General features: G+C 51.3%; 7 protein-coding genes and 2 non-coding genes across 9 annotated transcripts; 2 read left to right on the forward strand and 7 right to left on the reverse strand.

Annotated features, from left to right (window-relative positions):
* Window positions 1-90: 90 nt before the first annotated feature.
* B0T23DRAFT_t319 lies at window positions 91-175 on the reverse strand. The gene has a single exon. It is a non-coding gene; the product is annotated as a tRNA-Ala (tRNA).
* Window positions 176-1,715: 1,540 nt separating this feature from the next.
* On the reverse strand, window positions 1,716-1,800 carry B0T23DRAFT_t318. The gene has a single exon. It is a non-coding gene; the product is annotated as a tRNA-Ala (tRNA).
* Window positions 1,801-2,413: 613 nt separating this feature from the next.
* B0T23DRAFT_212852 (BAR domain-containing family protein) lies at window positions 2,414-3,923 on the reverse strand. Its single transcript, XM_062833585.1, has 6 exons — window positions 3,798-3,923; window positions 3,619-3,700; window positions 3,473-3,555; window positions 2,802-3,396; window positions 2,606-2,737; window positions 2,414-2,513 (listed from the first exon to the last, which is right to left on the reverse strand). The coding sequence occupies exons 1-6, from the start codon at window positions 3,830-3,832 to the stop codon at window positions 2,496-2,498; spliced, it is 945 nt and encodes a 314-aa protein (XP_062689845.1). The 5' UTR covers window positions 3,833-3,923; the 3' UTR covers window positions 2,414-2,495.
* A 370-nt stretch (window positions 3,924-4,293) lies between these two features.
* B0T23DRAFT_212927 (acetylglutamate synthase) lies at window positions 4,294-6,882 on the reverse strand. The gene is made up of 2 exons (XM_062833587.1): window positions 6,304-6,882; window positions 4,294-6,228 (listed from the first exon to the last, which is right to left on the reverse strand). Exons 1-2 carry the CDS (start codon window positions 6,607-6,609, stop codon window positions 4,396-4,398), a joined length of 2,139 nt encoding a protein of 712 aa, XP_062689846.1. The 5' UTR covers window positions 6,610-6,882; the 3' UTR covers window positions 4,294-4,395.
* Window positions 6,883-8,320, reverse strand: B0T23DRAFT_212914 (NAD binding domain of 6-phosphogluconate dehydrogenase-domain-containing protein). Its single transcript, XM_062833586.1, has 2 exons — window positions 8,092-8,320; window positions 6,883-8,032 (listed from the first exon to the last, which is right to left on the reverse strand). The coding sequence occupies exons 1-2, from the start codon at window positions 8,134-8,136 to the stop codon at window positions 7,157-7,159; spliced, it is 921 nt and encodes a 306-aa protein (XP_062689847.1). The 5' UTR covers window positions 8,137-8,320; the 3' UTR covers window positions 6,883-7,156.
* A 734-nt stretch (window positions 8,321-9,054) lies between these two features.
* B0T23DRAFT_431362 (ATPase, V0 complex, subunit E1/e2) lies at window positions 9,055-9,473 on the forward strand (the record flags this gene model as incomplete). The annotated part of the gene is made up of 3 exons (XM_062840319.1): window positions 9,055-9,065; window positions 9,145-9,228; window positions 9,341-9,473. 3 exons carry the CDS (start codon window positions 9,055-9,057, stop codon window positions 9,471-9,473), a joined length of 228 nt encoding a protein of 75 aa, XP_062689848.1.
* Window positions 9,474-10,002: 529 nt separating this feature from the next.
* B0T23DRAFT_323190 (uncharacterized protein) lies at window positions 10,003-13,723 on the reverse strand (the record flags this gene model as incomplete). The annotated part of the gene is made up of 5 exons (XM_062835340.1): window positions 10,003-10,466; window positions 10,561-10,573; window positions 10,826-10,879; window positions 11,025-11,236; window positions 11,962-13,723. 5 exons carry the CDS (start codon window positions 13,721-13,723, stop codon window positions 10,003-10,005), a joined length of 2,505 nt encoding a protein of 834 aa, XP_062689849.1.
* Window positions 13,724-14,862: 1,139 nt separating this feature from the next.
* On the forward strand, window positions 14,863-19,170 carry B0T23DRAFT_213044 (uncharacterized protein). The gene is made up of 4 exons (XM_062833588.1): window positions 14,863-15,107; window positions 15,208-15,248; window positions 15,318-18,524; window positions 18,671-19,170. Exons 1-4 carry the CDS (start codon window positions 15,081-15,083, stop codon window positions 18,933-18,935), a joined length of 3,540 nt encoding a protein of 1,179 aa, XP_062689850.1. The 5' UTR covers window positions 14,863-15,080; the 3' UTR covers window positions 18,936-19,170.
* A 4-nt stretch (window positions 19,171-19,174) lies between these two features.
* On the reverse strand, window positions 19,175-21,501 carry B0T23DRAFT_213049 (uncharacterized protein). The gene is made up of 4 exons (XM_062833589.1): window positions 20,440-21,501; window positions 20,237-20,348; window positions 19,781-19,895; window positions 19,175-19,690 (listed from the first exon to the last, which is right to left on the reverse strand). The coding sequence occupies exons 1-4, from the start codon at window positions 21,364-21,366 to the stop codon at window positions 19,405-19,407; spliced, it is 1,440 nt and encodes a 479-aa protein (XP_062689851.1). The 5' UTR covers window positions 21,367-21,501; the 3' UTR covers window positions 19,175-19,404.
* Window positions 21,502-27,181: the final 5,680 nt, after the last annotated feature.

The raw sequence follows: 27,181 nt of genomic DNA on the forward strand, positions 1-27,181 counted from the left end.
AGGCTCTAACAGCAACTGGAAATACTGTCATCCAGATCCAAGTAATTTCAAGAAAAGTGCGGGAGCAAAAAGACATCGAGTCAAAAATGGTGGACGAGCTGGGAATCGAACCCAGGACCTTTCGCATGCGGTGAAACATGCTAAGCGAACGCTCTACCAACTGAGCCACACGCCCTGAATGAGTAATACAGTGTTTACGCTTTGTACCCTATAGCTGGAGCTCAAAGTCAGAACTCCCAGCAGTCTTCTGTAATTCATAGGCATGTCAAGCGCGTATTGAGTGAATCCGTTTGACATAACCCTTGAGAGGAGTTCCTGTCAAACGACACTTGAGCTTAGTTAAGGCCTGAGTTAAATATAGAAAATGATAGCCGGACTAATTAACCTCCAACATTTCAAAGTTGAATAAGAAGTCTCGGAGACTAATAAGACATTAGACTTTACCTCTATATCTAGTGTATATTTGTCGTAGGTAGAGTACGTGTTATGGTACTAGCAGGCTGTAGTAAATTAGTAAAATAAACGTTCTCCGTCAGTCCATATTGAAGCCCTTACTAGGAACAGTGGACTGTTTAAAAATAGTTTGGAACTCGAGACTATAGCACTATCATATATATCGTGTTAAAGGGATTTGTTGAACCTTACAATATGTGGGATCTAACAACGAAACGCATCCTACTTGTCACGGAACTAAGGCGTGCACTGCCTAGGCCAAACCACCAAAAGATGGAAGAATGTTCTGTTCGCTGGACAGAACATCTAATGCACGCTTATATAGCGATGTCACGGTTGAGCAAACCCTGTGACACTACTCTTCGCTGATTTTGCCGTCTATTTCCTAATCTGCCGTGTCCCCCGTCTTCTCTAAGCCCAGTGTCCTGGTGAACTCGCGCCCCTAAGAGTAATAGTAAGTGCCACAGTTTGAGGAGTTTTTGCATATTAGTCCGTTGAGTTAATAAAATGTAGAACGCCCTACACAAACTTTCTACTTCGATAGCTGAGTCGGTTTTGACAATGTGCCCTGGCCGTGTTCATTATGGTCGAGAATAAGACCTGATAGAAACAAGAGGGAAAGAGGACGTCACTGTGATATGTAAATGACATAAAGACAAGATTATCCCTGAATTGTAACCAAAGTTCATGTTGGCTTCCCGTCCATACAACCTTGATAAAATGCAGGTCAGCTCTGGTTAGAGGATGACTGGAAATAACTTTTTGGGTCACTGTCCTGACTTTGGTAACGGGTGTCAGCACCTGTAAAGATGCCAGTCAGAACGGAATAATTGAAAAAAGGACAGGTTCTACAGAAGTTCCCGAGCGGATACCTTCTAGGATCTCTTCCGTTCATCTACTAAGAAGTATGACCTTACGAGTAAGATGAAAGTCTCTAGTCCTCTCATATCCTTCTTGGTGCATTGGTGCTCACCGCTAGTAGCTTTCCTTTCTCGAAACACTTCCTACTATAGTGAGATGGGTAAGTTAAACCCGTGGATCAGGTCGTCGAACACACAGTGCCCACGAAGCTTTGGCTATAGTGGTTCGTGTAGAGTACCTATCAGGGAGGTAAAACTTTTGCTCGCAACGGCAGGACTTTCGGTCTGAAGCTACGATAGTAGACGGACAAATGGTGTGCAAGTCTTGACTATAGTAGAAAAAGGCAACCAGACCATCAGATACAATAACAAGGTTGGAAGGACCGCAAAAGTAAAAAAATTTGGACGAGCTGGGAATCGAACCCAGGACCTTTCGCATGCGGTAAAACATGCTAAGCGAACGCTCTACCAACTGAGCCACACGCCCGTGACGCTATGATTTGCCGTTATTATTACGAGATAGTCTCCATGACAGAACGCAAAAGCAGCCGGCATTCCCTTCGAGGCCTTTGACATACTTGTTACAATGCACCTCCGATGCAGGTTTAGAAACTCGGGTCGATATCTTGCGCGATATCGAATTGATTGCATAGATAATGTATATAATGTATTTAGTATCGAAGATAGGTAGGGGTCTGTCTTCTAGAGAGGGAGCTAGCTGCACGGGAAGGGACTAGGACTGGGAAAGGTTTGACAGCCGACGTACTGCGAAAGTTCCACCCGATCAGAGATGTCTGTGAAGGCAATGAAGGGATTCTGGTTGATTTAGGACATAAAGATCAGAGGTGCTGCCCTCAACGCATTCGACTTGTTCAATCGCAAAAGGTAGCAAGCTATAATGATGATTGGAGTCAAGCAGATAGTTCAGCCAGCATTTGATTTGATAACATATCTGGCATAGTGTAAGAAACAAATCGACAGGGTCTGGTCCGTCACCAATGGCCAAGTCCATGGACATGGTATGATTAGTGTACCAAAGCGCCTAAACATGCCATTATCACCCATGGTGCCTTGTACCTAGGGTATCCGAGTTCATAGCTCTTAGAGAATCCCACGGGTCACTTCCGTCGACGTGTATACTACCTGATGAACCTCTCTCCTTCTTCCCAAGATCTGAATCGTTTAAGCATTCTCGCGGCTCTTGCGGTAGCTCGCCTGTGGCGACAACGGCAACAGTTAGCACAAGGAAGGCCCAGGGTTTACTACAAAGAGTACGTCGAAGCACGACTTGCCTCCTGTTCGACCTGCAGTCCGTCAATGACGGGCGCAAGCTCGCTCAGAATCTCGTGAGCCCGCTTGTGAAATTCCATTTGGGCAGCAATGAGCTCGGCAAGATTGCGTAGCGGTTCAGGGGTATCGAGCACCTAGTACACATCCGTGTGTCAGTTATCAAGCAAGAAATGAACTGAATAATGGGGAGCCACTCACGTTCTTCATAACAGCCACAGCTTCCTCGGTCTGGGTGACGAACTCGTCCTCCGCCTTCTCAATCTCCTCTTGCGCCTCAGGGCTGAGCTCATGCTCGTCGTGGGCGGAGGCGGCGGTTCCAGGCAACCTCCAGGTAGTACCCTTGACGCGCGCCTTGACGGCATCAAGGTTAAGACGGGCCTTCTCGACGTTCTGACGGGCGCGTGTAGCAAACTTAAGGTTGGTGTTAAGCGTGGTGTTCCATCCAGCGAGGAAGCGGCTCTGGATCTGCGCGTCCTGGGCTAGACGAGCCTCGCCAACGCTCTCCATGGCGAGAGCATACTTCTCAAGAGCCGTGGCCAAAGGATCCTCTCCAGCACCGGTATGCTGTTGGTGCAAAAGCTGGCTACTCGCCAAACTGGCACGAGCGATAGCATGGTTGAATGTCTTGGGCTGCGGCTTGGCGCTGGGAGGAGCAGTGAGGGCAGCCTGCGCCTCAGCGGTCGAGGTCGCCGACGACAAAAGCTGAACCTTTTCGCTGACGGTGCGGCCGAGATCCTGGAAGGTCTCCTTGATGTTGGGAGGGTAATCGTAGGGCTCGTGCGAGTATTGGGAGCTGTTGAACGGATAGCCAAATCAGCTTCACAGCACCCGATAATGACCAGGCGGAATGTAGATAGAAAGCAGCTTACGTCACAGCGAGCATCTTCTGGTGAACAGCCTTGATCGCATCGACACGCTTCTCGAGCTCGATGTACTCGGCGGGCAATTGAGTCTGTCGCGAGAGCTGTCAGCCATCCCAAGCCATAGTGAGTAGCGACTCTCAGTTGCTGCTGACCTTATCCTCGGCCTGACCCAGCTGCTCCTTGGTGAATTGAACAGTGCGCGAGGCGATGGGGGCGATTTGCCCACCCCAAGAACTGCAATCGACAAGCAAGTTAGCATACCAGATGACCGTGACTGTCTGTACCCAAAGGATGAAAGGAAGAGTATGGCCCGGCGGGGCAAGTTATTTACCCTAGGTTCTTCTGGAAACCCTTGAACATGTCCATGATGAGATAGTCTTTAGTGGCGACGAGAACTTCGATGGTCTGTAATCGGCTGCGATAGTGGGTTGAGACGTTCACTTGATCGAGGAGGTGCGCCGAGTATTTGAATGTTGGCTGCCTCGTGTAATTCAAATGGAGCTCCTCTTCTGGTGAGGTGTGCTAGAGTCCAGGGGAGATGCTGATGGATGGCGCCTGGAAGGAGTCCCACCAGCAACCCCACTGGTCCTTGTCATCTTGGGAGACTGTCTGACTGTGCACGTGGAGTACGACACCTTGAAGGCTCGAATGACTTGATTGGCCGTCGACTGTCACATTCATTTCGAATACGTTTTCGCATCATGAAAGCACGTCGCCCACTGTGAAGAAAAGCTGGCGAGTGAGATGGGCGTCCTAAATCAAGAATCAAGATATACGGTTTCCATAACGTCCTTCTTCTAGTTCAACATGGCACATAACCCCATAGTTTCCCAAGAAAAGCTCGACTGAAACGCGCCTCTCATCGCCAGTCCTATCGTATGCCCAAACCTACATCCATGCACTTATCTCCAATGACCCGAAGCTATTCCTCAGTCAGCTGGTTTCGTGGTGTCGGCCCAAGAAGGTGCAATATTCCTGCACACATCTTCATAGTCTCTCATCATCTGGTCTTTTGAAACCGCCTCCGGAGTCGTCCAGAACATGGCCCAGTTGCTCTCCGGCAGCTTCAGCACGCCCCTAGATCGCTCAAAGTACCACTTATTGACCGGGTTGTCCTTCCTGCTCCTCCAGCAAACGCCGTCTGGGAAAGCGTCACGAACCATGGCGTTAAACACAATATCTGCCACGCCACCGGCTCCTTGACTCTTGCGTAGAACCGCAAATTTGTCAAGATACGGCACGAGACGGCCTTCCCGGTAAGCCGTCTCTTCGTCAAGCCCAAATGGCGTCTCCCACGTAAGAATCGCGCCGCCCTCGTACTCTCCAGCTATGATGATTCCCGCGAGGCTGTCCTTGAGTCTGTCAAGGTAGTGTTCGACGTTGAGTTTTCTTCCGAAGGAGTCATTGATCAAATGTACCAGCCTCGGTAAATCGATACACGTATCTGTCAACCTGAGTCTGGGAACACCAGGTTGCGGTGGCTGCCAGCGGTTCACCCGCGGATCAGGGAAGATGGTTACTGGCAGTCCTCTCTTGGCTAGGGTAGTTGTGGGCATCCGGGACAGAGCAATTTCCTCATCTTGGTGCGTGGGCTTGATTCGGCCGATAGGAAGCGATGATGAGTAGATGGGTCGGTCGGTAAGTAGATTGTGTATCAAGGGATTGCGCCAGGTTCTCGTCTTTACTTCACCCGCGAACCCATCGGGCTTGGCTTCAAGCTGGCCACGCCTTGATACATTGATATTTGCAGCCTCTGCAGGACTGGTCATCACCACGGATGCGTTTGATGGAAGCAAGGCCAATGTGGATTTGGCGAGCCGTAGGTTTTCCAGATGTACCGTAGCCCTGGCACTGACACCAGCGTCTTTCGTTCCTGCCGAAGTAGGTTGAGTCTTTTCGTAGAGAGCGTCTTGGATATTCTTGAATTCGTCTTCCAGATTGATGAAAACTTGGGTGCCATGGCCTTGTCTGTGGGATGGGATGCCACCCAAAGGATCGATAACGATAACCCGATCAACCAAAGCCTTTCGGAAAGACTGGCCGTCGCTGACCTTCCCCGCCAACTCCCGGTAGTCCGAATATTGTCGGCCAAACTGCAATCCCGCGAAAAAGGTCGTTAGGGCAATAACAATGTCATTGGCATCAGCTTTAGAGTATTGGAGAGACGCGTCGGAGTATGCTCGTGGCGGGACGACCAGTATGTGACCATTAGCAAGTGGCGTAGTAAACGCCTTACCGAACCCCACGTAAAGGGGGTTGGAGGGGACAGAAGATGGGATCTGGGGGTTTTCAGTTGACTTCCATATGCCCGAGTCAACCACTTCGGCGGCCGGGAACCCATACTGACCAATTGCTCTCAAGAGTCTATCCGTCTGTTCTGTGACAGTTTTGTGCCAGCTAGAAGCTTGATTGGGCTTAATGTCGTCACAATCAAGGACTATCACACTGAGCAGACCAAGATCTCTCAGTCTAGTGAGGGTCTTGGCAACACCCTCAAGGAGGACATCATCCCACGCCTGTGGTGCCCTCAACTTCACGACGGCCACATGGGGTGCTTCGTTTCTCTTGACCGGAATTTCCTTTTCTGTTCCCTGAACAAAAGCAGGCCTACCGGCCACAGAGGCTGGGACACCCAATATACCGATGGTGGACGGTTTCTTCTGCCCAGCGCTCGTTAGGGCTGCGGAAGAACCGAAAGTTTGAAGATAACCTCGCGCATCGCGCTTTGTGGCCGACGACTCAAGAACGGAAATAAGGAACTCCTGCACAGAGGGTCAGTCATGAAGAATGAGAACAGGTGAGAGAAGGACCCGATAGCTGACGGGAGGTGATCATACTCTGTCACTGTCTCTCTTTTGTCTCGCTTCAGCAGACGAGGGGTACGAGCTTCTGGGTGCAGATGGCCCCAATCGGGGGCTCACTTGGCGCTTCTCCTCCGCTTCGGCTTCTTGACGTTTTGACTGGGATGTCGTTGATGCGAAAGAACGTATCAGCGACTCATGTGTTCTCGCAGAACAAGCCTGGAGTGAGAGTGTGAGAACGACAGAGCGATGAGCATTTGGGGGCGAAAGAGAGCCTGCCTGCGTTGTAGATGTAGCGTTGGTCCATGCATTGCACGAGCTGCGGCAAGTTCGCACAAACATGGCTCATGAATCTGTTGTTGGCGTGATGACGGACGGTAAGAGCTGGCTGACTGACGAAATTCCGTCATGAACTTGACAGAGCCCGATGATACTCTTTACAGGCTCGCCCGACCTAAAATACCAACCAGTGCGAGCCTGAGAATCAACGACACAGTCATGCCCAGCTGTGTTCCACTATACAAGAGAATCAATTGGGATCAGACGGCACTCAATGTTGAAAAGCAGAAGCCGTCAGTGTCTTGTACTTGATGCGTCAACCACGAGGGACGGCCGGGGCTGGTGCCACTACTGCCCGGGAGGATACACGCAGTGACCGCAGTTGTTGCTCCAATTGGTTGGCCGAGATGCGCTGTGTGTCAAGCAAAAAACCCCACAAATTGGAGCTTCCAGATTTCTTCCGTCGCTACTCCACACCAGGGGTAATCAGATCATCTGATAACAAGTTACCCTTCCAAAATACAAATATCACAGCGGCCACCCCAGTCTTGACAGCTGTACTCTTCAGTGCTTAGACCCCAATACTTCTAGAGATATTACAGCTCCACGCTTACTCGTTTTCATATGGCAAGCCGTTCTCCATCCTGACCGCGCCATAGATACCGGCGATATCACCCTTCTCTCCAACATGCGCCTTGAGCTCAGCGAGGTGGGCATCGCCCGTTTCCACATTGTGCAACCTTACACCTGCCTCCTTTGCAAGGCTCATCGCATGGCCTGCATCTTTCCTCGCAAGATCGACGGTAAAGAGAGGGTATTCGCGTCTGTGATAATCCCCCGTGAGCATCCGAGTCGAATAGGCCGCATAGGGACCCGGAAACATGCCCTCGATCCACTGGTGCAAGTAGTCCGTGCCCAACCCGGACTTCTCAGCTAGGACGTGGCCCTCGGCGAGTTGCTCAACCATGTTGAGAACGAAGGTATTTCCGATGAGCTTGAGCGTTAATGCCTTGCGATAAGGCTCGTCGCTCATGTTGATCTCGGCCTTGGCTGTGACCCCCTTGAAGTAAGGCCTAGCTCTGTCCACCGAGGCCTTGGGTCCTGCCAGGACACCTACGAGCTGACCCGCGTCCGCCATGGCTGGGGCACCAAAGACAGGAGCTGCAACAAATTGAGCTCCCGCAGCTTCGACTTGCTGAGCAATCTTCTCAGTCGTATCGGGGTGAATAGTCGAGCACTCGATAATAAGCTTGCCCTTGACGTCATTCTTCAGAATCTCAGCGATGGATGCTTCCACCACCGCGTCATTGGAGAGGATGTTGAAGATGATGTCCGCCTTGCTCACGCCCTCTGCAATGGAGTCAACGATTTCCGTCTTTCCGGCGGGCAGCTTCTCGCTGAGATCGATGCACCTTTGCTTGGTACGGTTATAGATCAGGAGCGGCTGGTCGAGGTTCGCTTTTCCCACGATGTTTGCGGACATTCCCTATGCAGGTGTCAGATATGCTCCTGCTGCAACATCGAAGCTGTCAACGTGATGCTCACCCGTCCCATGTTGCCCAATCCGATCCAAAACAATCTCGGAGCCATGTTTGCTGCTCGGCACGGTATTTATCACTCCTGTAAGATATCGCTGCTTAGAGGTATTCAAGTTAGGGTGGCAGATCGAAGGCTATCTCAGCGCCTAACACCACTAGAGAGGTTGTTGCTACAGGGTGGGGGTTGCAAGTCAGAGACAAGTTTGGATTTGTGAACTTGAGATGACAAAGGGTTACATCTTCGTTTATACCAGTCCAGATCACACAAGTTAATCCGAGATCCGGGGTCTTCCAGTCGTTGTTGATGTAGAGCCGAATGAGGGGTTCGGGCAACCGGCCGGTGATGTTCATGGAGCTTCGTCGCCCCGGGATCAACACGGAAGTAAACGATACCATGAAATTCAATTTCAAGTAACCAAAATGTCTGTAAAACTGCTGCGATTGGTCATCAACAAAATCCAAAGGTATAGAACAAGTACACAATCTGAGAAGACCTCCAAAACAGTGATACTGAAGCTGAGATCGAGTCGGTCATACGGCCATACTGCAGAAGTGGAAGGTATTGGCGACTATACTGAAAAGCACCTTAGTCAGCAGCTCAATGGCGCGTAGTGTGTACCTCTAGGTACGGGCAGTACTACCTACCTTCCTAGTCTAGGTACTGCGACATGGGATGCCGCTACATCCCCCGTCTCAGCGCAACTGAGGCTCCTGCCACTGCTCCTGTAGGGTACAAGTAGGGATTAGCTGCGCGCCAGCGCTGCCAGCCTGCCGCTGCATCGCCTGAGGTTGGACGGTTGTGAATCCGCCATCGACATCATCCGCGATCCAACCAGGTACCCCAACCAGACCGACAACAACAACAACAACAGCGAACCATCACGAACCCGCTTTGACCTTTTACACTCCATATCTACAATCATCGCTTCTGGGCCGTATCCAAAGAATTGCCAACCAAGATACTGGAAAAATGGCGAACGGGTTAGTCCTCCCAGCCCTGTATTTTCCGTTGCCGAATCGCGCTGCGACTTTGAACTGACGTCCTGCTTTCGGCGCGCAGATGGAGTATTATCATCGGCCTGGTGATTGTCGCCGGCATGTGTGTGGCCGCCTGGGTCTTTTCGCCCAAGGGTGAGAACCAAGTGTACGTACTTTCTTTCTTCCTTCGCCTGTCTGGTGTGTTGTGTTGCCCCGAGCCGTAATGGCCGACGCTGTTTTCCAAGAACATCAGCTAACATGTTCTTCGAACCGCGCAGACTATGGCGATCGTCCCTCATCCTCGCCTTCGTCAGCTGTTATCTCATGTGGGCTATCACCTTCCTTGCGCAACTACATCCCCTCATCGAACCCAGACGTTCCGATTTGCGCAAAGAATACATTCACCACTGAAGCGAAATAAGACGGCGGCAATGACAATGACGTACACGACAAGAAGATGGTGAGAGACGAGAAACCATCGAGGCTAGAAAGACACCCACGTCTGGCATATGCTGGGCAATAATGATGACCAGAAAAAGGGAAGAAGAAGGATGGGAGTGACAGTTCCGGAAGACGAGACCTGGACTTGTGGCATTGCTAAGGTTGTATGTATACCCCAACCAACACTTATACACATTATCGGAGAAGGCGGGCATGGCGTTATTGGGCGGAATATGCAACTTTCAAAACCTTGGTGCATCATCAGAAACATTGGGAGAGGGGGCCTTGATGAGTTGGCTTCTACAACGGCAGACACTGTGTGGTCCGTCATCGTTCTGAAAGATGATAAGGCCGTTTGAGAAATTTACATTCAGTACAATTCTTTGTTGCATCGCTCTGCTCCTCTGACCAGACGACTGCAAAATACACCTTCCCGAGGCTTGATTAGGCAGAGAGAGACGTGACCTGTGTTCAAAGAATCACTCCAAACCCACAAAGATCAACCAACAGCCAGCCTCCCGAGCCAATCCTTTGCATACATTAACAGGGAACCCAACACCCTCCCCTCCTCCGCCACGCTATGCTCCCCGACCGAGTCCACGCCATCCAGCCCAGCCGCCCATAAGATCGCCCTTCCCATGGCCCACCGGCTCAGCGCGCCCGCCGTCGCCAGCAGCGTCGCCACGCCGTAGTTGCAGTCCAGCAAGATCTTGAGCGCCTCGACGTTGTTAGCCACCACGGCCCAGCCGAGCGATCGCGCCGCCGCAGGAACGTCGTATTCCCATATTACCATCAGGATGGGGAATAACTTGGTGGAAGACGAAACGAGAAGCGCGGTCGAGACCGAGTTGGGCCGGCTGAACTGCGGGAGAATGCCGAGGAGGTGGAGAGGAGAGTACCGGCTGGAGGTGAGGAAACGGATGGAGCCGTGGAAGGCGAGGGTTGAGAGGGTACAGAGGAGAACTTTTTGTGTGCTCCCAGAGTTAGCATGTTGAGAGGAGAACTGTCGAGAAAAAAAAAAGGGGGGAATCTCGTTCTGCAATAGGACAGGACGTACGGAAGAACATGTACTGTAGCACAATGGGTTGTTGAGCTAGACGACCAAAGTTGCTCACGCTTGCGCTGTTCATACCGGGCGATGCTGTGCCATCTACACTGTTGACGGTCGGAACTGATTGCTTTTCGATGCGTGCCCAAGTGAGATAGACATCGAAGAGAAGGAGAAGAACTCCGAGGCGGATGATGGAAGGCTTTTCAAGACAAGTCCGCTATGTTAGCGACGGAAACACCTGTAAGATGAAAATGGGCACCCAAACACGTACTGCAAATTCATCCTCGTCTTTCATCAAGGTGTTGTGAAGTAAATGTCTATAGACCTATGGCCATCAATGGTGTTTTAGCTCTGGTATCTCCAAATGAAAGTCACCTTTCACTTCTCAAGTGCTCAAGCTTGTGCTTACTGGAGCACCTCTTGATGTATCAAGTGCATTGACTGATTGGTTGACTGTATTCATCACATACCTGCGGTTTGATCAAGACAAGATCAATGAAGAGTACGACAAAGTCATGCTCGACATATTTGTCACAGAAGCGGCCGCAGTTCTTGCACACCGTCAATCGGATGTTGTGTCCTGTCGACTTGTCACCTGCGCCCTCCCTCCATAACGTCTTCACAGGGTGTCTGCATTCGATGCAAATCGGCATTCGGACCGCGAGATTGAGCAGAGACGAGGCTGATGGGGGTAAGTGTGTATCCTGATTGAAAATGTCGTAGAGGGTTCGTAAGTGTTGTGATGAATTTAACCGGTTGTGATTTGATGGCGTGCCTCAATGTTTCCGCCGTGGATGATGCTGAGGGTGAGTTCTTGGCGTTCACAGCGATTCATTCAGTGTTAGTCCACCTTTGGTTCACATAGTAAGCGCTGGGTTAGGGTTTAATGTGTATATGTTGTACAGTTTTGATGCTGCTTCACCAGGCGTACCATTTCAGGGGCTCGAATTGAGGTCAAGCGTCCGTCAACGATATTCATCCTTATATTGGCCAAATGATCTCGTCCATCGCATCGATGTCTAGAATTGTGCCGCCGTTGTCCAAATCAAAACGCTGGTTCATGGTGCATAAGAAATATACCTTTCGGTAATCCTATGGTCTAGTGATTGCTTTGGATGTGCCCGCTTTCGCTCTAATTCTCGATATACACAAAACCGCCAAGATAAATATTAATGCAAATTTGGCCAACTTTGCTGGCCCCCTATGATGCAGAAAGAGGACGCCATTAAACTTGACTGTGATAACATGCTCATCATGAGTGGGGATCCCCCGTCATGATTTCAAAGCCGCAAATTACCCGAGATCCGATGCAAACGAGCGATCTATCTGTCCAAAGCTACAATTAGTCTGCCTTCTTATCCCTCCCAGCAAGACTGCCGCTGGGGAACCTCCCTCTCATCATTCCACTCCCGCCCATTGTAGCGCTTCTTCCAGAGGTACCGACTTCAAAATTCGACAGTCCTGTGTCCTGTAAATTGTTAGACGTAGGATTGACAGTGCCTCCTCGATCATCGTCACTATTAGTGTCGGTAAGCTCGATGAGGTCGCCTTCTTCTGCCCCAAGAGGCGATCGTTTCGGTACGCCTAAAGAAGGCGTTCCTAATGGTCGTTTGACAAAGGCGCCTCGTAGCCAATTCTCGACCGCCGCAGCTGCTTTATCGAGGCCGGTGGACCCTTGACCGTTTAGCCTCGAGGCATCGCCTCCGTCTTCAAAAGGACTCTCCACAATAGTTGGGTGCTCTTCAGCGCCGTGGAAACCGAGGCGGGCAGTTTCAGCACCCAAAACAGCCATGGACGGTAGAGAGTCAATGTTGAGGCCCGGTAGATGTTTATTTGTCCACGTGTTGAAATAATCCTTCTCGGGCCCGGGTGCTCTTACATTCCGCAGCGAGCCTACACCTCCCGGCCGTCTCATCCATGCTGGCCGCGCATCATCTCCAACAAGACTAGGACGGCTTCCCATAAGACTAGTTCGGCGAGAAGATATGCTGCCGGGACTCATAGGACCGGTCTCTCCACTTAGGGTGGTACCCGGTACGTCCATTGACGTCCTAGGCGACGTCATTGTGGAAGTGGTGTTAATGCTCTTCCTCCGACGCGGGGGAAAGTATCCCAGAACCTTACGTTCTACTCGTGCGACCTCAACAGGATTAGGAAACGAGTCGAGTGATACCCAACGCACATGTGTCCATGGTCGCTCGTCATCATTTGTTGGTAATGTGTCGTCCCTGCCTTGGTCGTTGGTTGAGGGGCCAAAAAACTCTCGGTTGTTGGAGTTGTCTCGCCCAAATGGATCAGTTCCTTCCGGCGTACGGGCCAAGTAATCAACTTGAGCCCCGGAAAATGAGGGGCCTTCGCAAGGGCGCCCCTTGATCTCGCAGGCATCGACAGGAATTGCAAGCCATTTGCGTATCTGAATATTGTCTCGAGACCATAGGCCGTTGGCCTTACGGAATGCGTCTTCACGGCACTTGTAGCGAAGCACAATCCCGGCGTAGGTATCGGTAGGTTGTACATGGTGAATGTACACCAGGTGCTCCGCTGCTTCCTGACTCTGAGAAGCTTCTCGCAAATCCTCGTCTGAATTACGCTTCTTGAACCTCCTGGAAACATCCAGGCCACCATTGACCCCCTCGTGGCTTTCAAGTACACTTGCTGTCCTAAGGGCCCTGAGACGCCCCTCCCGCTCGGTTAATGATCCTGATCCAACATCCTCCAAGCGTGGCCTCGACTCGTTTGGTGGTTCGGGACCCCAACTGCTGGAGCTCTTTTGTTTCCCAGCGGTTTGAGTTGCCAACCTTTCTGACCCGGTATGATATGATTCTCCACCGGTCAGCAGTGATGTGGTAAACTCCTGAACGGAGGCCCACGTTGAAGCCCACGAGCCATCGAGCAGACCACGGCCACCCCTGGGGCTACTTGTACGAGCGGAGCCCGCCGCGACCTCGAGTCTAGAATCGTTCCTCCCAGTAACATCTCCTATACGTGCGGCGGGAATCGGCGAGGCCCCTCTGTCTGAGGTCCTGCTCGGACTTGAGTAGAGGGAGGATGATGTTGCATTATTCCGGTTGCTCGCTACGCGGCGGTTCCGTGGCCGAAGAGAGTTATCATCCACCTCTGCTGAAGCCGGCAAGAGAGCACTCGAAGGGGGGCGCTGCGAGAGACTCATGGCTTTGTGTTGATTGTGTCCTCGCAGGGAGGGCGCAAACCTCGGCGCCTTATGGTTCGTGGTTCGAAGGGAGCATCAGATAGCAGTTGTTCGAGGAACCATGGAGAGGGTGCCCCTTGCTGCTAGGCTGTTATTATTCTCTTTGCAAGTGTGTGACTGCTGGAGATTATGGGCACTGGTCGCAACGCTATGAGTGCCCTCGCTTCGTTTATTTTTCCTCTCGAGATGTGCCGTAACGTGGAGTTCTCTTTGTAAGTTTATTGATCAAGACGGATTGCTCGAGGTGATGGCCCAATCGGTTGAAGCTTGGCTGGAGATCGGATCTGGTAGGACGTCGAGACAAAGGTATGGCGGGTAACAGGTCGTTGCGATTAGGTGGTTAATGGAACTGCGCGTCACGAAATCAAAAAATGCCACCAACAGCCGAACAGTGATCTCGAACGGGAGACGTTCAGTTTGATGGGAAAGCTGGAGGGTGAGAGGTCCAAGAGCTTCCACTTCGCTAGGTTGTGACGAGCTGGAGGAATCGATGCGGAAGCAGGAACGTGCCGTCCAGGTTCCCACTCACCAGTCGTGCCACTGTGTTCTAGTTGGCGGCGTCCCCGGCCTGTGGCCTGAATGCCCTGGAGGCTCCCATAGGTATCCCGGAGGGGGCTCCCGTCGGCCAGTTCAGGGCCAAGAACCATAGCGGGGGCCATGCCTTGCCTCCATGCCGTGCACTTAAAGGAAAGGCCCCACAATGTGTTTTGGCTCTGCGCCATGTACAAATCAGGCCCGTTTCGCATTGTCTTTTGGTACGTAATGATTTACTGCTCCAGGCCGAATCAAAGGCCTCTTAAGACGGAGAATAGGATCCCGCGTAGAGCTTCCTGATCTTTTGTGCGCCAAGCCGAGTTACTTGGGATCTTTGTCGACGAAAGGGTCATCATGATAACAGACATTATACTTACTAGACGCACGGAATCATGCAAAACGAGAAGAGTACTTAAAATTCGGGGATGATCAATCTTGTACTCGCGTCGCTTTGAATAAATGGTGATGGACCAAAAAGGGGTATACATAGCCAGAGCACTGCACGGACCCAGTGTCGCAGAGAGCCACTTGCTACATAATCTCCACCTTTGTGAGCATCGCGCCAGGGGCAGACGGGCACGTGCAGACGTGAATGCAGGGCGCCCAGTCCTGGCCCACACCCCGCCCTTCCCCCAAACCCTGTGGTGCCTGAGAAAAGTAAACAAACGTTGGGTCCATCTTCCGATCTTGTTGCAATTGTTCGGGCAGGCGCGGGCGTTTCTTACAGCAGCGCCAAAGTCCGAACCACCACGATCCCTGGGCCAAAAACCACGACAACGCCAGAATGAGGGTTACCGAAGTCATTATCGACGTACGTGTTTCTCCACGGTGCCGTTAGTCGCGACCGGACAGAGCGTGGGATGGGACAACTTGAAGTCGTGACAGAGCTGACATATCCGTGCGTCGCATAGGGCTTCAAGTCGTACGCCGTTAGAACGGTAATTTCGGGATGGTAAGGGCACAAATCCATCATAGCGATGAAAGACATCCTCCCAACTGCATAACTAACCGGCCGTCACAGGGACGAGAGCTTCAACTCCATTACCGGCCTCAACGGCAGCGGTAAATCCAACATCCTCGACGCCATCTGCTTCGTCCTCGGTATCACCAATATGTCAACAGTCCGCGCTCAAAACCTGCAGGATCTTATCTACAAACGAGGCCAAGCCGGCGTCACGAAGGCCAGCGTCACAATAGTGTTCGACAATAGAGACAAGAAAAAGTCACCAATCGGATTCGAGGAGTATGCGACCATTAGCGTTACCCGCCAAATCGTGCTCGGAGGCACTTCAAAATACCTGATCAACGGTCATCGTGCGCAGCAACAAACCGTACAGAACCTCTTCCAATCGGTTCAACTCAATATCAACAACCCCAACTTCCTCATCATGCAGGGCCGCATCACAAAAGTTTTGAATATGAAGGCCGTTGAAATCCTGGCCATGATCGAGGAGGCAGCTGGCACAAGGATGTTCGAGGACAGGAGGGACAAAGCACTCAAGACGATGGCCAAGAAGGAGATGAAGTTACAGGAGATCAAAGAACTCTTGCGGGATGAGATCGAACCGAAACTGGAGAAGCTACGAACCGAAAAGCGCGCATTCCTCGACTTTCAGCAAACTCAAAACGACCTGGAGCGATTAACAAGGCTCGTGGTGGCGCACGATTACGTAAGGTGTCAGGAGAAGCTACAACAGTCAGCATCGGATCTTGAGACGAAGAAGCAGCGCCAGAAAGAACTTGAGGAATCTGCTATCCGGCTGAAAAATGAGATATCCCATCTGGAGGAGGACTTACAACGGGTTAAGGCACAGCGCGACAAGGAGTTACGAAAAGGTGGCAAGGCGCAAGCCCTGGAAGAAGCAGTGAAGAAGCACGCCAACGAGCTGGTAAGGCTTGCTACTGTTGTGGATTTGAAGAAGAGCAGTATGAAGGAGGAGCAAGAACGGAGGAAAGCTGGAGAGAAGAACGTTGCCGACCTGGAAGCGGCGCTGAAGGAAAAGACGAAGACGTACGAGAAGATCAAGGCGAAATACGATGCCGCCAAGGAGACGCTTGAAAAGCAGAGGCAAGAAGCTGACACCAAGGAAGAGCTGCTACAAACCCTGCAAACTGGTGTTGCGTCCAAGGAAGGACAGGAGAACGGTTACCAAGGACAACTACAAGACGCGAGAAACAGGGCCACGGCTGCGGCAACTGAACAAGAGCAGGCAAAGATCAAAATCGTCCATCTGGAGAAGCGAATCAAAGAGGAAGAACCCCGGGCCAGGAAAGCCAAAGAGCAAAACGCCGGCTTGCTGAAGGATCTCGATGGCCTGAAAGCCCAGGCTCAGAGGCTTGAGAAGGAGCTTGGAAAGCTTGGGTTCCAACCCGGGACGGAGGAAGAAATGTACAAGCAGGAAAGCTCGCTCCAGCAGACTATCCGCAATCTCGGGCAAGAATCCGATGCGCTTAAACGCAAGGTGGCAAATATCGACTTCAACTACGCCGATCCAGTCCCAAACTTTGATCGATCAAAAGTGAAAGGGCTAGTCGCGCAACTCTTTTCATTACCCAAAGAGTATATGGAAGCTGGAACAGCGCTGGAGATCTGCGCTGGAGGCCGTCTATACAACGTGGTTGTTGACACCGAAGTCACTGGCACACAACTACTGCAAGGCGGTAGATTGCGAAAGAGGGTTACCATTATTCCCTTGAACAAGATCTCTGCTTTCAAGGCTTCTGCACAAACGATTGCCAATGCGCAACGAATCGCTCCAGGAAAAGTGCACCTAGCTTTGTCCCTAGTTGGGTACGACGATGAAGTGTCAGCGGCAATGGACTATGTCTTTGGAAATACGCTCATTTGCGCTGATGCAGACACAGCCAAGAGGGTGACGTTCGATCCAAATGTCCGCATGAGGAGCATCACAGTGGAGGGTGATTCGTACGATCCATCTGGTACACTATCGGGTGGAAGTGCACCCAACTCGAGCGGCGTTTTGGTTACTTTGCAGAAGCTCAATGAAATCAATCGGCAGCTAAAGGAAGCAGAGACCGCCCTCAATGAGCTGCGCGGCCAAATTTACCGGGAAAAAACGAAACTTGACCAAGCAAAGAGAATCAAGCAAGAACTTGACCTCAAAGCCCATGAGATCAAGCTAGCGGAGGAGCAAATTGGCGGCAACTCATCGTCGTCGATCATCCAAGAGATTGCAAATATGAAGGAAACAATAGTCCAACTCAAGCAGTCGATCATGGAGGCCAAGCAGCGACAAGCGGAAGCCACCGCCGAAGCCAAAAGAATCGAAAAGGACATGAAGGACTTTGACAATAATAAAGACGCCAAGCTTGTGGAGCTGCAAGCTTCAGTCGACAAGCTACGTGCGTCCCTGGACAAGATGTCTGTTACTAACAAGGCGTTGCAAAAAGAGCTTCAGGAGGCGCAACTGGACTCCGAGCAGGTTGCTGCGGATCTCGCAGCTGCGCGGGAGCAGGTTCAAGATATCGACGTTGCTCTCAAAGCCCAACAAGAGGAGATCGACGACATCGTGAAGCAAGGAACAGTCCTTCAAGAGACCCACGACGCCGTCCTAGCACAGCTGGAAGATGAACGGACCAAACTGCATGTGTATGACGACGAGCTCCGGGCTTTGGAAGATGCTACCAGATCCAAGAATGCTCGAATCGCCGAGGAGGGGCTTGAACTGCAGAAGCTCGGTCACCAGATCGAGAAGTTCCACAAGGAGCAGCAGCAAGCCGCGCAGACAGCCTCACACATGGAGCGCGAGCACGACTGGATCGCCGAGACCAAGGACCAATTTGGCCGGCCCGGAACGCTCTACGACTTCAAGGGCCAGAATATCGCCGAGTGCAAGTCCACGCTGCGGAACCTGACGGAGCGTAGCCAGGGCCTGCGCAAAAAGATCAACCCAAAGGTGATGAACATGATCGACAGCGTCGAGAAGAAGGAGGTGTCGCTCAAGCACATGATGCGTACCGTCATCCGCGACAAGCGCAAGATTGAGGAAACCATTCTTAGTCTGGACGACTACAAGAAGAAGGCGCTGCAGGAGACGTGGGAGAAGGTCAATGCCGACTTTGGACAGATCTTTGCCGAGCTGTTGCCGGGCAGTTTCGCCAAGCTGGATCCTCCCGAAGGCAAGACCATCAGCGAGGGCTTGGAAGTCAAGGTGCAGCTTGGTAAAGTGTGGAAGCAGAGCCTTACCGAGTTGAGCGGTGGTCAAAGGTATATTCTTTTTTTTTTTTTGAAAAACCCTTTTTTATTTATTTTTCATATATAGTCTTCTTCCGCCTCCCCCAATTCAATGCACCTCAGCCCGTCCCTTCATCCAAAAATTTCCCATTAACCTTACTAACTTTGTCATTGTCCAGATCCCTAATCGCCCTCTCCCTCATCATGGCTCTGCTCCAGTTCAAGCCCGCGCCCATGTACATTCTCGATGAAGTCGATGCGGCGCTCGACCTGTCGCACACGCAGAACATTGGCCGCCTGATCAAGACCCGGTTCAAGGGCTCGCAGTTCATCGTCGTCAGTCTCAAAGACGGCATGTTCCAGAACGCCAACCGCATCTTCCGGACGAGATTCAGCGAGGGAACGAGCATGGTGCAGGCGCTCACGCCGGCGGATTTGAAGTGACATGTTCATCTTTTAGGCAAATAGACTTGTATGATCAAAGGCTGGGATTGGAATACCGAAGGGCGGAGGAAAAAGAAGCAGGATGGTCGTTTGTTCATGAACATTGGGCGTGATGGGATCTGGCTTGGTTGAGTTATGAATGAATTTGTAGCTCTTACATTTCATGTGTAATTGTGGGAAACGGATATGGAGAATCGACAATTGGGAGCTCGAATCAACGAACAACTTTGGTGTCTTTAACTTGGGGCATTCTGGCGTGCGGTCATCTAGCTGACACATGGAAGCTACGCTTATGTACTAGCCTTGACCTAATCTCGCTGATTTTCATGTTCGGGAGTGTTCCTATTCTCTATTCTTACAGTCCAAGTTTACCCACTGATGCACTCCTGGATAGCGACGGTATTTCCGCCATACCCGTTGGTATACGTTGCTTAACCGCCTAGACCCAGTGCTGTAATGATTTTCTGTTTCAGATATCCGGCCTGTCACTCTCATACATCCTCACATACCGATGAGGCCCCCTGCTCAGCACCTCGACACTCATACCGACTTCGACCCAACTTTCCATCACCATGTTATCGGGATCAACTCCTTCGACATCGGAAGTAGGGTCACAGAATAAAGGGGTCAGCTGCATGCCGAGACTGCCGACGCCCTTAATCCCCGGATCTACGTCTCTGTACTTTCGGAGGGATCGGTCCGGCTCGGCAGGATGACGGAAACCCGTGTCTTGATCTACGTTGGGCATTTTGCAGCTGTTGGGGTTAGTTGGCGGCAATCCTTTAGTATATGTAGCATTTTTTTTTTTTTTTTTACTAGGGATGGGAAGTCCTTCACAAACTTACCGTACGGTTCGGCAAGATATGTGAAAATGGGTCTTGTCATGTCTTTTATTGGAAGGTTCAGGATTGAAGCGGATTGTCTTCCAGGTTTCTTCTTCGTAGGCTTCGACACCGTCCACTGTGATGTGTGATGAGGCTAGGTCAGTGTGTGTGCGTGTGAAAGTGTGTGTTGTTAGCGTTACGAGATTGGGCCTTATTTTCGGAGGATAATGCAGGGTTGCTTCAATGGGGATACTGCGCCGAAATGGAATCTTGCTTCTAGAAAGCTTGCCCAGACAGCATGATTCAAACCCTCCATAACGAGCATCTAATTTCTCTACTAGCCATGCGCCTAATGACCCCTGAGGGGAAGCAAAATGGCCCAAGAGCTTTGGGGGGGGGGGGGGGGGGGGGGGGGGGGGGAGGGGAGGGGGGTTTGCTCGACTAATGCTCGAATGGGTAGCGTCCGGACTGACTTACCTATGATGTTGGCTCGAAACCTCAATGGGTCGAGTGATTTGAGGCTGTCATCCTTGTTGATTTTGGCGTCTAAATCTTGAACGCTTGAGAGGTTGAGCATATGCACGGGATACTATTACCAAATCCTCCGTTGTGGTCAGTTATACGGTCTGGATTTGCCTAATGTCCTCGAGTCACGGAGTAGGAAAAGGACGAGAACGTACCGCATCCTGCCAGCCGGTAACGGGCTGATAGCCGGCCTCCTCCTTTTTTGGCGCATTTCGATACACCTCCCGTAATCGGGACGGGTCGACGCGAAATAAGCCGAGCCTGTTACTCACTCCCAAGTGCAGCCTCAACTCCCGAGGTAGGTCCGCCTCCATGTTGAGCGCAGTGACCGTATCCCGCCAGATCTTCACCGGCTCCCATGTGTATTTCCTGGCCTCGATCTCCCCATTTGAAGGAAATGAGACAGGGAGCACGATTTCTTTCTCGGGTACAGCACGAAGCCCACGTGAGAGTTTTGCGCCCAGCCACGCCAGCGTGCCGCGCAGCCCTAGCTCCTGCCAAGGGAAGCGGATGACAATAAATGAGTCTCCCAGAGAAGTGGACTTGTCGTTGCTGTCTCCAGACAATAGCTGCTGGCCTCCTCCTCGCGCCTTGCGGATATCAGGAACATAGAGATCCACACTGACGGTGGCAAGACGGGGAAACTCTCTCTGCGAGATGAACTGCCACGAATGCTCCTGCTTTGTCTCATCCAGGGTGTCGAGCCCGACCGGGAACGGACTCTTGAGCTGAGCGAAAGTGTAGAGGCGGTCGTATTCGAGACCGGCAGGTACAACTTTGCTCTCAAGTACCTCAATGCCTTTGCAGGATTTTACCGGGAAGATCCATAAGCTCTGAATTCTTCCTGGACCCTCAATGTTTGCTTTGTTGTCTCTTCCTGAGTGCCTGGGCAGTCGGCGTTGTGAGTCATCCAGGCCTAACTTGCTATGTGTTTGAAGGAGTGCCTCCGTCACCGAAGGCAGAGTCGGTGGGAGGTAAATAAGGATCGGAAGAATGAAAACAACAATGGTCACAGCAATCAGGAAGAGGCTTCCGGGACCAACGACTGGGCCGGGCGGCGGAAGGTCAGCCTGGTATCCCATTTCGACGTGAGAATGTGTGGGGATAAGGCAGTCTTCTGTCGTGCCGTGTGCGGTATTTGTAAGAGACACAAAACTTTGAGTTTTGACAGTCAGTCAACTGTAACGAATCAAGGTAGCAACGGCAATGTATAAGTCTTGACTGCCAACATGGATGAGGTTGTATCAACAAACAAATGGAAGGCAAGCGGAAGGGGAGTGATCGTTGTTCCGTACCAACTGAAGTTGTTCACTCGCTGACTCGGTCCTGGTTCGCTAGAGGTACCTAGAGGGTCACGAGTTCCAAAGTTGAGAGTTTGCAAAGTCACAAAGTGGATGGATTGCACTGCAATCCACGGAAAGAGATGCTGTAACCAGCCTACCAAAGGGCCTCCTTGGACAGGTAGCTTTGGAGGACTTGCATCTTTTTTTTTCTTTCTTCCCTTTTGTTGGGGGCTGCCCTGCACTCCCGGTGTACAAATAGCGCACTGCATCGGCAGGTGCCATGCAGGCGGGAGGTAACATGACTAACATTTTACGGCCAGGGTCGGTGCGTTGTGCAGGGACGACTCTTCGATCGTTGCATTCTTCAGGTACAACTACAGCTACAATGCACGGAGTAATCAAGTACCGGTGGCTACCTCTTAAGATAGATGTTACTCATATGTATCATCATGCAAAACTCGATTATACGATGTTTCTAAGAAAGAAAGAAAAAAGTCGAAAACATCCTGACTATGTGTTGATCAGATGCTGACAATGCAATGTGCGATAGGGCTGGAATGGAGGGTGCAAGGCTTGGTCGGGCCACCCAATTTCTGGCGTACTCACCGCAATCAGCTCTTTCCACGACCGGTCGGATTAAACTTTTTTTTTTTTTTCTTTTCTTTTTTTTTTTCGGGATCGTATCTGGGATTTTGAAGTGCTCCGCAGAGCGCCGAGGTGGTCGCAAGAACGAATCGGCCACAATACGGGCACTTCACTACACCTTGGGTATACTCTTATCTACGCATCAAACTGTCTTTATCAGGCCTCTGAATCTAACTATTGAACTGTTCCTGACTGGAAGAATTTCTAATGGACTCTGGCCGATGTGTTTTCAAAAGTTTGTGATCCCTGGTATAGTTTGGTAGCTGCCTTTCTTAGCCAAGGCGAACCGTTTTGGACTGTTCATGCTCGGTTTTTCTTTTTCACGACCATCTCGAGCGCTTGACGGACACCGACAGAGCAATAATGCCGATCCAGACTATGAAGGTCTAAACCGATGCGGAAGTTGACCGTTATTTTGCGTAGTATCTCGCTACACACATGACACGCCCTGCAGGCTTCTGTGATTCCGGATTGTCAAGTCATCCCGTTGAATCTCGATCGTAGTAGCTTGCGTAGTGATGAGAGCTTGTAGTTTAGAACAAACTTGTAGTTTAGTACTGAGTGGACGCACCCAAACGGCTCCAACGTTGTTTGCTGCTGAACATGGAAGGTGAAGACACTTTTTGCTGATAAGGCAGGTCGAAAGGATGGTGCGGGCGGATGGTGTGGTTCTTGGCTTACATCCTCCCACCCCAGCTGTTTATCTGCGTTGTTCTTTGGTGGAACAGGTTCATGGTGTTCCTGCAGACTCTACACCCTCTCAGCGCCCCTGTATCACTGTTCAGCGTAGTATCCCGCAGATGTTCCCAGCGAGCTTCATTGTCAAGCTGCTACCGACCCCGTGGAAGGTCGGTGTCTCGCACTTTCTTCTGCGGTCACTGTGGACTTGACATTGCAGGCAAACACGCGCTCCTGATCTTCCCACGGAGATACTTCGTCAGAAAACGCAACTGGGCAGGTGGGTCTAACAATGCGCATGTGAAGTACATTCACAATGGGCGTTCTTATTTGTAGCGGTTTACTGAATATAAATGACCAGACTAGAGGACTGACCCAGATGTTAGCTCATCTGCCGACCACCTGCTGCTAGATGTGGTCATGTAATAGAAGTGTCAAAAGTTCAAGTGATGAGAGAAACAAAGCTGCCGTCGGACTCGGACATGATGGAACCAGCTTCAACATGTAACGGGGCTGCGCAGGCTACTACCCTGATGCCGTCAATATCACCGAGTTGTATGGTTCACTATGTTATACCCTAGGGCCTAGACTGGTAGGTACGAGAAAGCCAGTCTTATGTTGCAGTGATATTAGGAGTCCGTGGAGATATTAACGGGTTTAATATCAAGTCATAGCCGCTCAATAAGGGGAAAGTGACAGAATAGGGTAGTTGTGTGTGGGTCATGTTGAAGCACCATGAAAAGAGCCTCCAAGGTTTAGCGCCTTTGAATCATGAATAAGGCGCAAATGCTGATTAATCGGGTACGGGTGGTTATATTGCCAACGTTGATTTACCGAGGGTGGTCTGATATGTGATATGCTAGAAGAAGACACCGAAGGAGGAAAGGGAAAAGACGGCGATGATGGCATCAAAGAACACAAACAGAATGAGCCCCAAAGAATTCAAGTAACCGGATTCGGACATGATGCAAGCAGTAGTGTATATACACTACAGTAGAGGGGGAACCTATCTTTACGGCCCGTTGCTCGACAGGAACGCACCGGATCTTGTGCCGAAGTCGTCTTTGTTTCGTCTGCTTGGCTACACTACGTGTACAGGTAAGGTTAGGACGGCATCCGAATGCCACGCCCCCTGTCGTGCTGATTGTCAGACTCTTCGATGGCACAGGGCAATAAGGTGGCGATTCCAGTTCCATCGATGCGTGCGTGCTCATCTTCGGGTATCCAAGATGTCGGGTTTGCTGGGCAGCCGCTTTAAGAGGTAACTGTTCCCGACACCATTGGCCAGAGCCGGTTCCTTCTTACTTCCTTGTAATAGTCAACCGCTATGGTAACGAAAAGTGCCGCCCTCGTGTGTCGTAATCTCCAAAATGAATGAATGGCAGGTTGATCCTTCCGGAGCACAGCACAAAAGTTACTCTGGTTAAATGATGCAATTTATGGGAAGGGGGTACCAATGCAACTCTGCGAGATGTCAACAGTGAGCCGGACGAGGATTGTACGTAGAAGGCGCAATTTCATTGCATCGCCTGACGCTCCAGTTTGCAGTATTTCGTATTTGCATTTCCTGGTAGAGAATAGGAAAAACCTCTCTGAATTCCCATCGATGCGTTACACTGACTATAAAGAAACAGCCAACCCCTGTCAAACGTCAACACGAGCTGTAGTAGTGTATGTATGTGATGTATGTGTAGTGTATCTCTGGAGTTGTCTGTGAATGTGATTGTGTCAGATTGCTCGTTGACCTTTCCCCAAAAATTCGCCGCTCCGCAAATACCCCTGGCAATGGACGGTGGACCCTTGAAGCTGCCCCTGGACACAGAACCTCTAGCGACGAGCGTAGAACAAACACGTCTTCGGGCCGTCAAGACACTTATACGTTCCACACCATACCGACCACATGGCATAACAAGGTCGTGGCCAATCTTGCATAAACTTGGCTCGACCCAAAAAGAGATGCTCATTTCGATCTCCCACCAGACTCCAATGGATGGGTTGGACTTCTAGAAGCTTGGAAGAGCCTCCTGATCCGTTGCATTCTCTCACCCGCGGTGTGTTCTCGAATCGAGCTAGAACACCGAGGCACGCGAGGTAGGATGTTCCATACACTGCTGACTGCCATCGAGATGGCCTCGGAGGCGTTTTGGTAAAGGGGGCCACTAACTGGATTGAGCAACGGAATCCAAAGATTTTTGGCCTGCACCTGGTAGGTTAGTTGCTAGTTCATGATAACCCAACGGCCATTCCGTCCTACTTGCCATCCTATTATCTGCAGGCCTTAGCGAATGGTTCCTGCTCTTACCTCTAGCCACCTGCAAAGTAACCTACTTCTGAGCCCTTTCTGTGCAACTCCCGCCGTATCCCGTCTTTGACAGTACCTGGCACCCTGGATATCAGCAAATACCAACCCGGCGCTGGTTTTGCTGGGAACCACGAAAGCAACAAGTGGAAGTCCAGAGCCGATCCTCCTGATTGGCATGGGTAAAAACAGGAAAAGGAGCCTCGGACGTGACGCCGGTACTGGTATGCCGTTCGTGAGCCTTGAATACGTCGAGGTCTGTAAACTATGTAGAGATACATAGGTAGGCAGCTCCATGCCTATAGCGCACGGATGCTATAGAGGTACCTCTGGGCCAAGCCACCAGCCTTTTTGGTCACAACACCGGCGGCAGGCACTATCGACATGCAGCACATTGTCCAGCCCGGTTTCCGCGGGGATATCCATGGTTGGGGAAGGAATCTGCAATTCGCGCCTGGTGGGACTCACCGAGTTGCTGGTTCAATTGCGTAATCGTGGTCTTGTTAAGAAAATAAGAAAAAAAAAAAAAAAAAAGCAAGGTCCATTAAAAGGGTTGGGCTTTGGGCAAGGCTCGCAAGGACCGTCGTCTCCCCGCCAATGCCATCCAAACACACCTACCTACTCACCTCACGCAACCCACTTTAACTCGCCGTGTAGGTAGGTACACTTAGCTCATGACGGGAATACACCACGGAAGCCCGTTATATCTTCTCTCCAAGGGGATTAGGTTGAGCCGCTTGCCCATCTCAATTTCGCTGGACTCTTTCAGTTGGAATGCCCCTTCGCGCGGCCTGTGGACGGCCAACTTACAGACCAAGACAAGGCACGACTCGGACTTGTCAAACCTCCAGTGTCGCGGGCTGCGCCGCGATCGGCACCCCGTACCCACGGACATGCTGTTGGCAAGCGGAAAGAGCCAAGACTTGTCCCAAGGAAACGCCAGCCCAAGCAGGGCTAAGCGGGTGGAGATAAGGTGAGTATTGAAGTGGATCGCAGAGGTGAAATTACGAGCCAGTGGAAGGGCATGGCACCATAACCCCACACCGTACAGGTTCCAGATCGCTGTGCCACACCAGCGGCAGCCGCTCCGGAGGACGGTCCATGCTGCCAGGACCCATTCAACAACGCCAGTGACAGGGGCAGTCCGTCCCCCCCCCCCCACATCAGGCGTGATCCACTTTGATAAAGTTGACCCAATTCCAACCACTGCCATACGGTACTACACTACACTGCAGTGTCATGCGAAGGAGCCCTTTGAGAGTCGACAGGAACGACGACCATCTCCCGTCTCGTCAACACGTACTCATCCAAGCTCCTCGATCTTGACCCCCGATGGTGCCGGTGGACGACTATGGGCTATCAATCAGCTTGACCAAGCTTCACAAATCCCACAAGACAATGGCAGCTCATTGACGGTGTGTTCCAAGCCCTCAACGGCTGAGATTCACGGCTGAATTTGTACATGCGTCTTCCACGCGCTGGGCGGTTGTGCGGGGGGCTGCATGGAGTCAGAACTCGAAGACGAACTAACAAGGTGACAGGAGTCAGTTCACTTTGTCAGACCCATGACCCATCCTCAGCGTCTCCGATGTTGACCCCTGGTCAGAGAGATTCAATGTGCGTCACAGTCAAGGACCCACTGCCATGGCGCTGTGTTCAGTGGTGGTGGAGCAGCATGGCAAGGAAACCCCGAGACGTCTCATTGGCCCTTCAATCTCTCTCGCTCTCTGGTACCAATTGTTTTATCCACGCAATAGCTCACCGCGTGCTGTTTGGGATCAGTCGTTCTGCTCGACGGCTGCTCCGAACAACTTTGCAAAATACACAGTCTGATCCACTGTCTCGTCGTCGAGCTCTCGCCCTCCAGTACGAAACACAGCTAGACCTATAAGCAGCCAATGACCTCGCATCTTGACGGGGTTCGAGGTTCCTCGGTACTTGGCAGGTCCGACAAGGTGGTGAGAGCCAGGTCCTCGGTAGCATAGTACTGTA

The sequence above is a fragment of the Neurospora hispaniola genome (assembly GCF_033458365.1).
Source record: "Neurospora hispaniola strain FGSC 10403 chromosome Unknown B0T23scaffold_7, whole genome shotgun sequence".
Lineage (NCBI taxonomy): Eukaryota > Fungi > Ascomycota > Sordariomycetes > Sordariales > Sordariaceae > Neurospora > Neurospora hispaniola.

Coding starts and splice junctions, on each gene's coding strand:
- B0T23DRAFT_213044 (XM_062833588.1), top strand. CDS start 15,081: ATGAGGGTTACCGAAGTCATTATCGAC. Junction 15,249..15,317: donor AGAACGGTAATTTCGGGATG/GTAAGGGCACAA, acceptor CGGCCGTCACAG/GGACGAGAGCTTCAACTCCA. Junction 18,525..18,670: donor GAGTTGAGCGGTGGTCAAAG/GTATATTCTTTT, acceptor GTCATTGTCCAG/ATCCCTAATCGCCCTCTCCC.
- B0T23DRAFT_212927 (XM_062833587.1), bottom strand. CDS start 6,609: ATGTTTGTGCGAACTTGCCGCAGCTCGTGCAATGCATGGACCAACGCT. Junction 6,229..6,303: donor AAAAGAGAGACAGTGACAGA/GTATGATCACCT, acceptor CCCTCTGTGCAG/GAGTTCCTTATTTCCGTTCT.
- B0T23DRAFT_213049 (XM_062833589.1), bottom strand. CDS start 21,366: ATGGGATACCAGGCTGACCTTCCGCCGCCCGGCCCAGTCGTTGGTCCC. Junction 20,349..20,439: donor TTACCGGCTGGCAGGATGCG/GTACGTTCTCGT, acceptor ATTTGGTAATAG/TATCCCGTGCATATGCTCAA. Junction 19,896..20,236: donor GTTTCGAGCCAACATCATAG/GTAAGTCAGTCC, acceptor CACACATCACAG/TGGACGGTGTCGAAGCCTAC.
- B0T23DRAFT_212914 (XM_062833586.1), bottom strand. CDS start 8,136: ATGGCTCCGAGATTGTTTTGGATCGGATTGGGCAACATGGGACGG. Junction 8,033..8,091: donor GATTGGGCAACATGGGACGG/GTGAGCATCACG, acceptor ACACCTGCATAG/GGAATGTCCGCAAACATCGT.
- B0T23DRAFT_212852 (XM_062833585.1), bottom strand. CDS start 3,832: ATGGACATGTTCAAGGGTTTCCAGAAGAACCTAGG. Junction 3,701..3,797: donor GGTTTCCAGAAGAACCTAGG/GTAAATAACTTG, acceptor TGTCGATTGCAG/TTCTTGGGGTGGGCAAATCG. Junction 3,397..3,472: donor CAGAAGATGCTCGCTGTGAC/GTAAGCTGCTTT, acceptor TCCGTTCAACAG/CTCCCAATACTCGCACGAGC.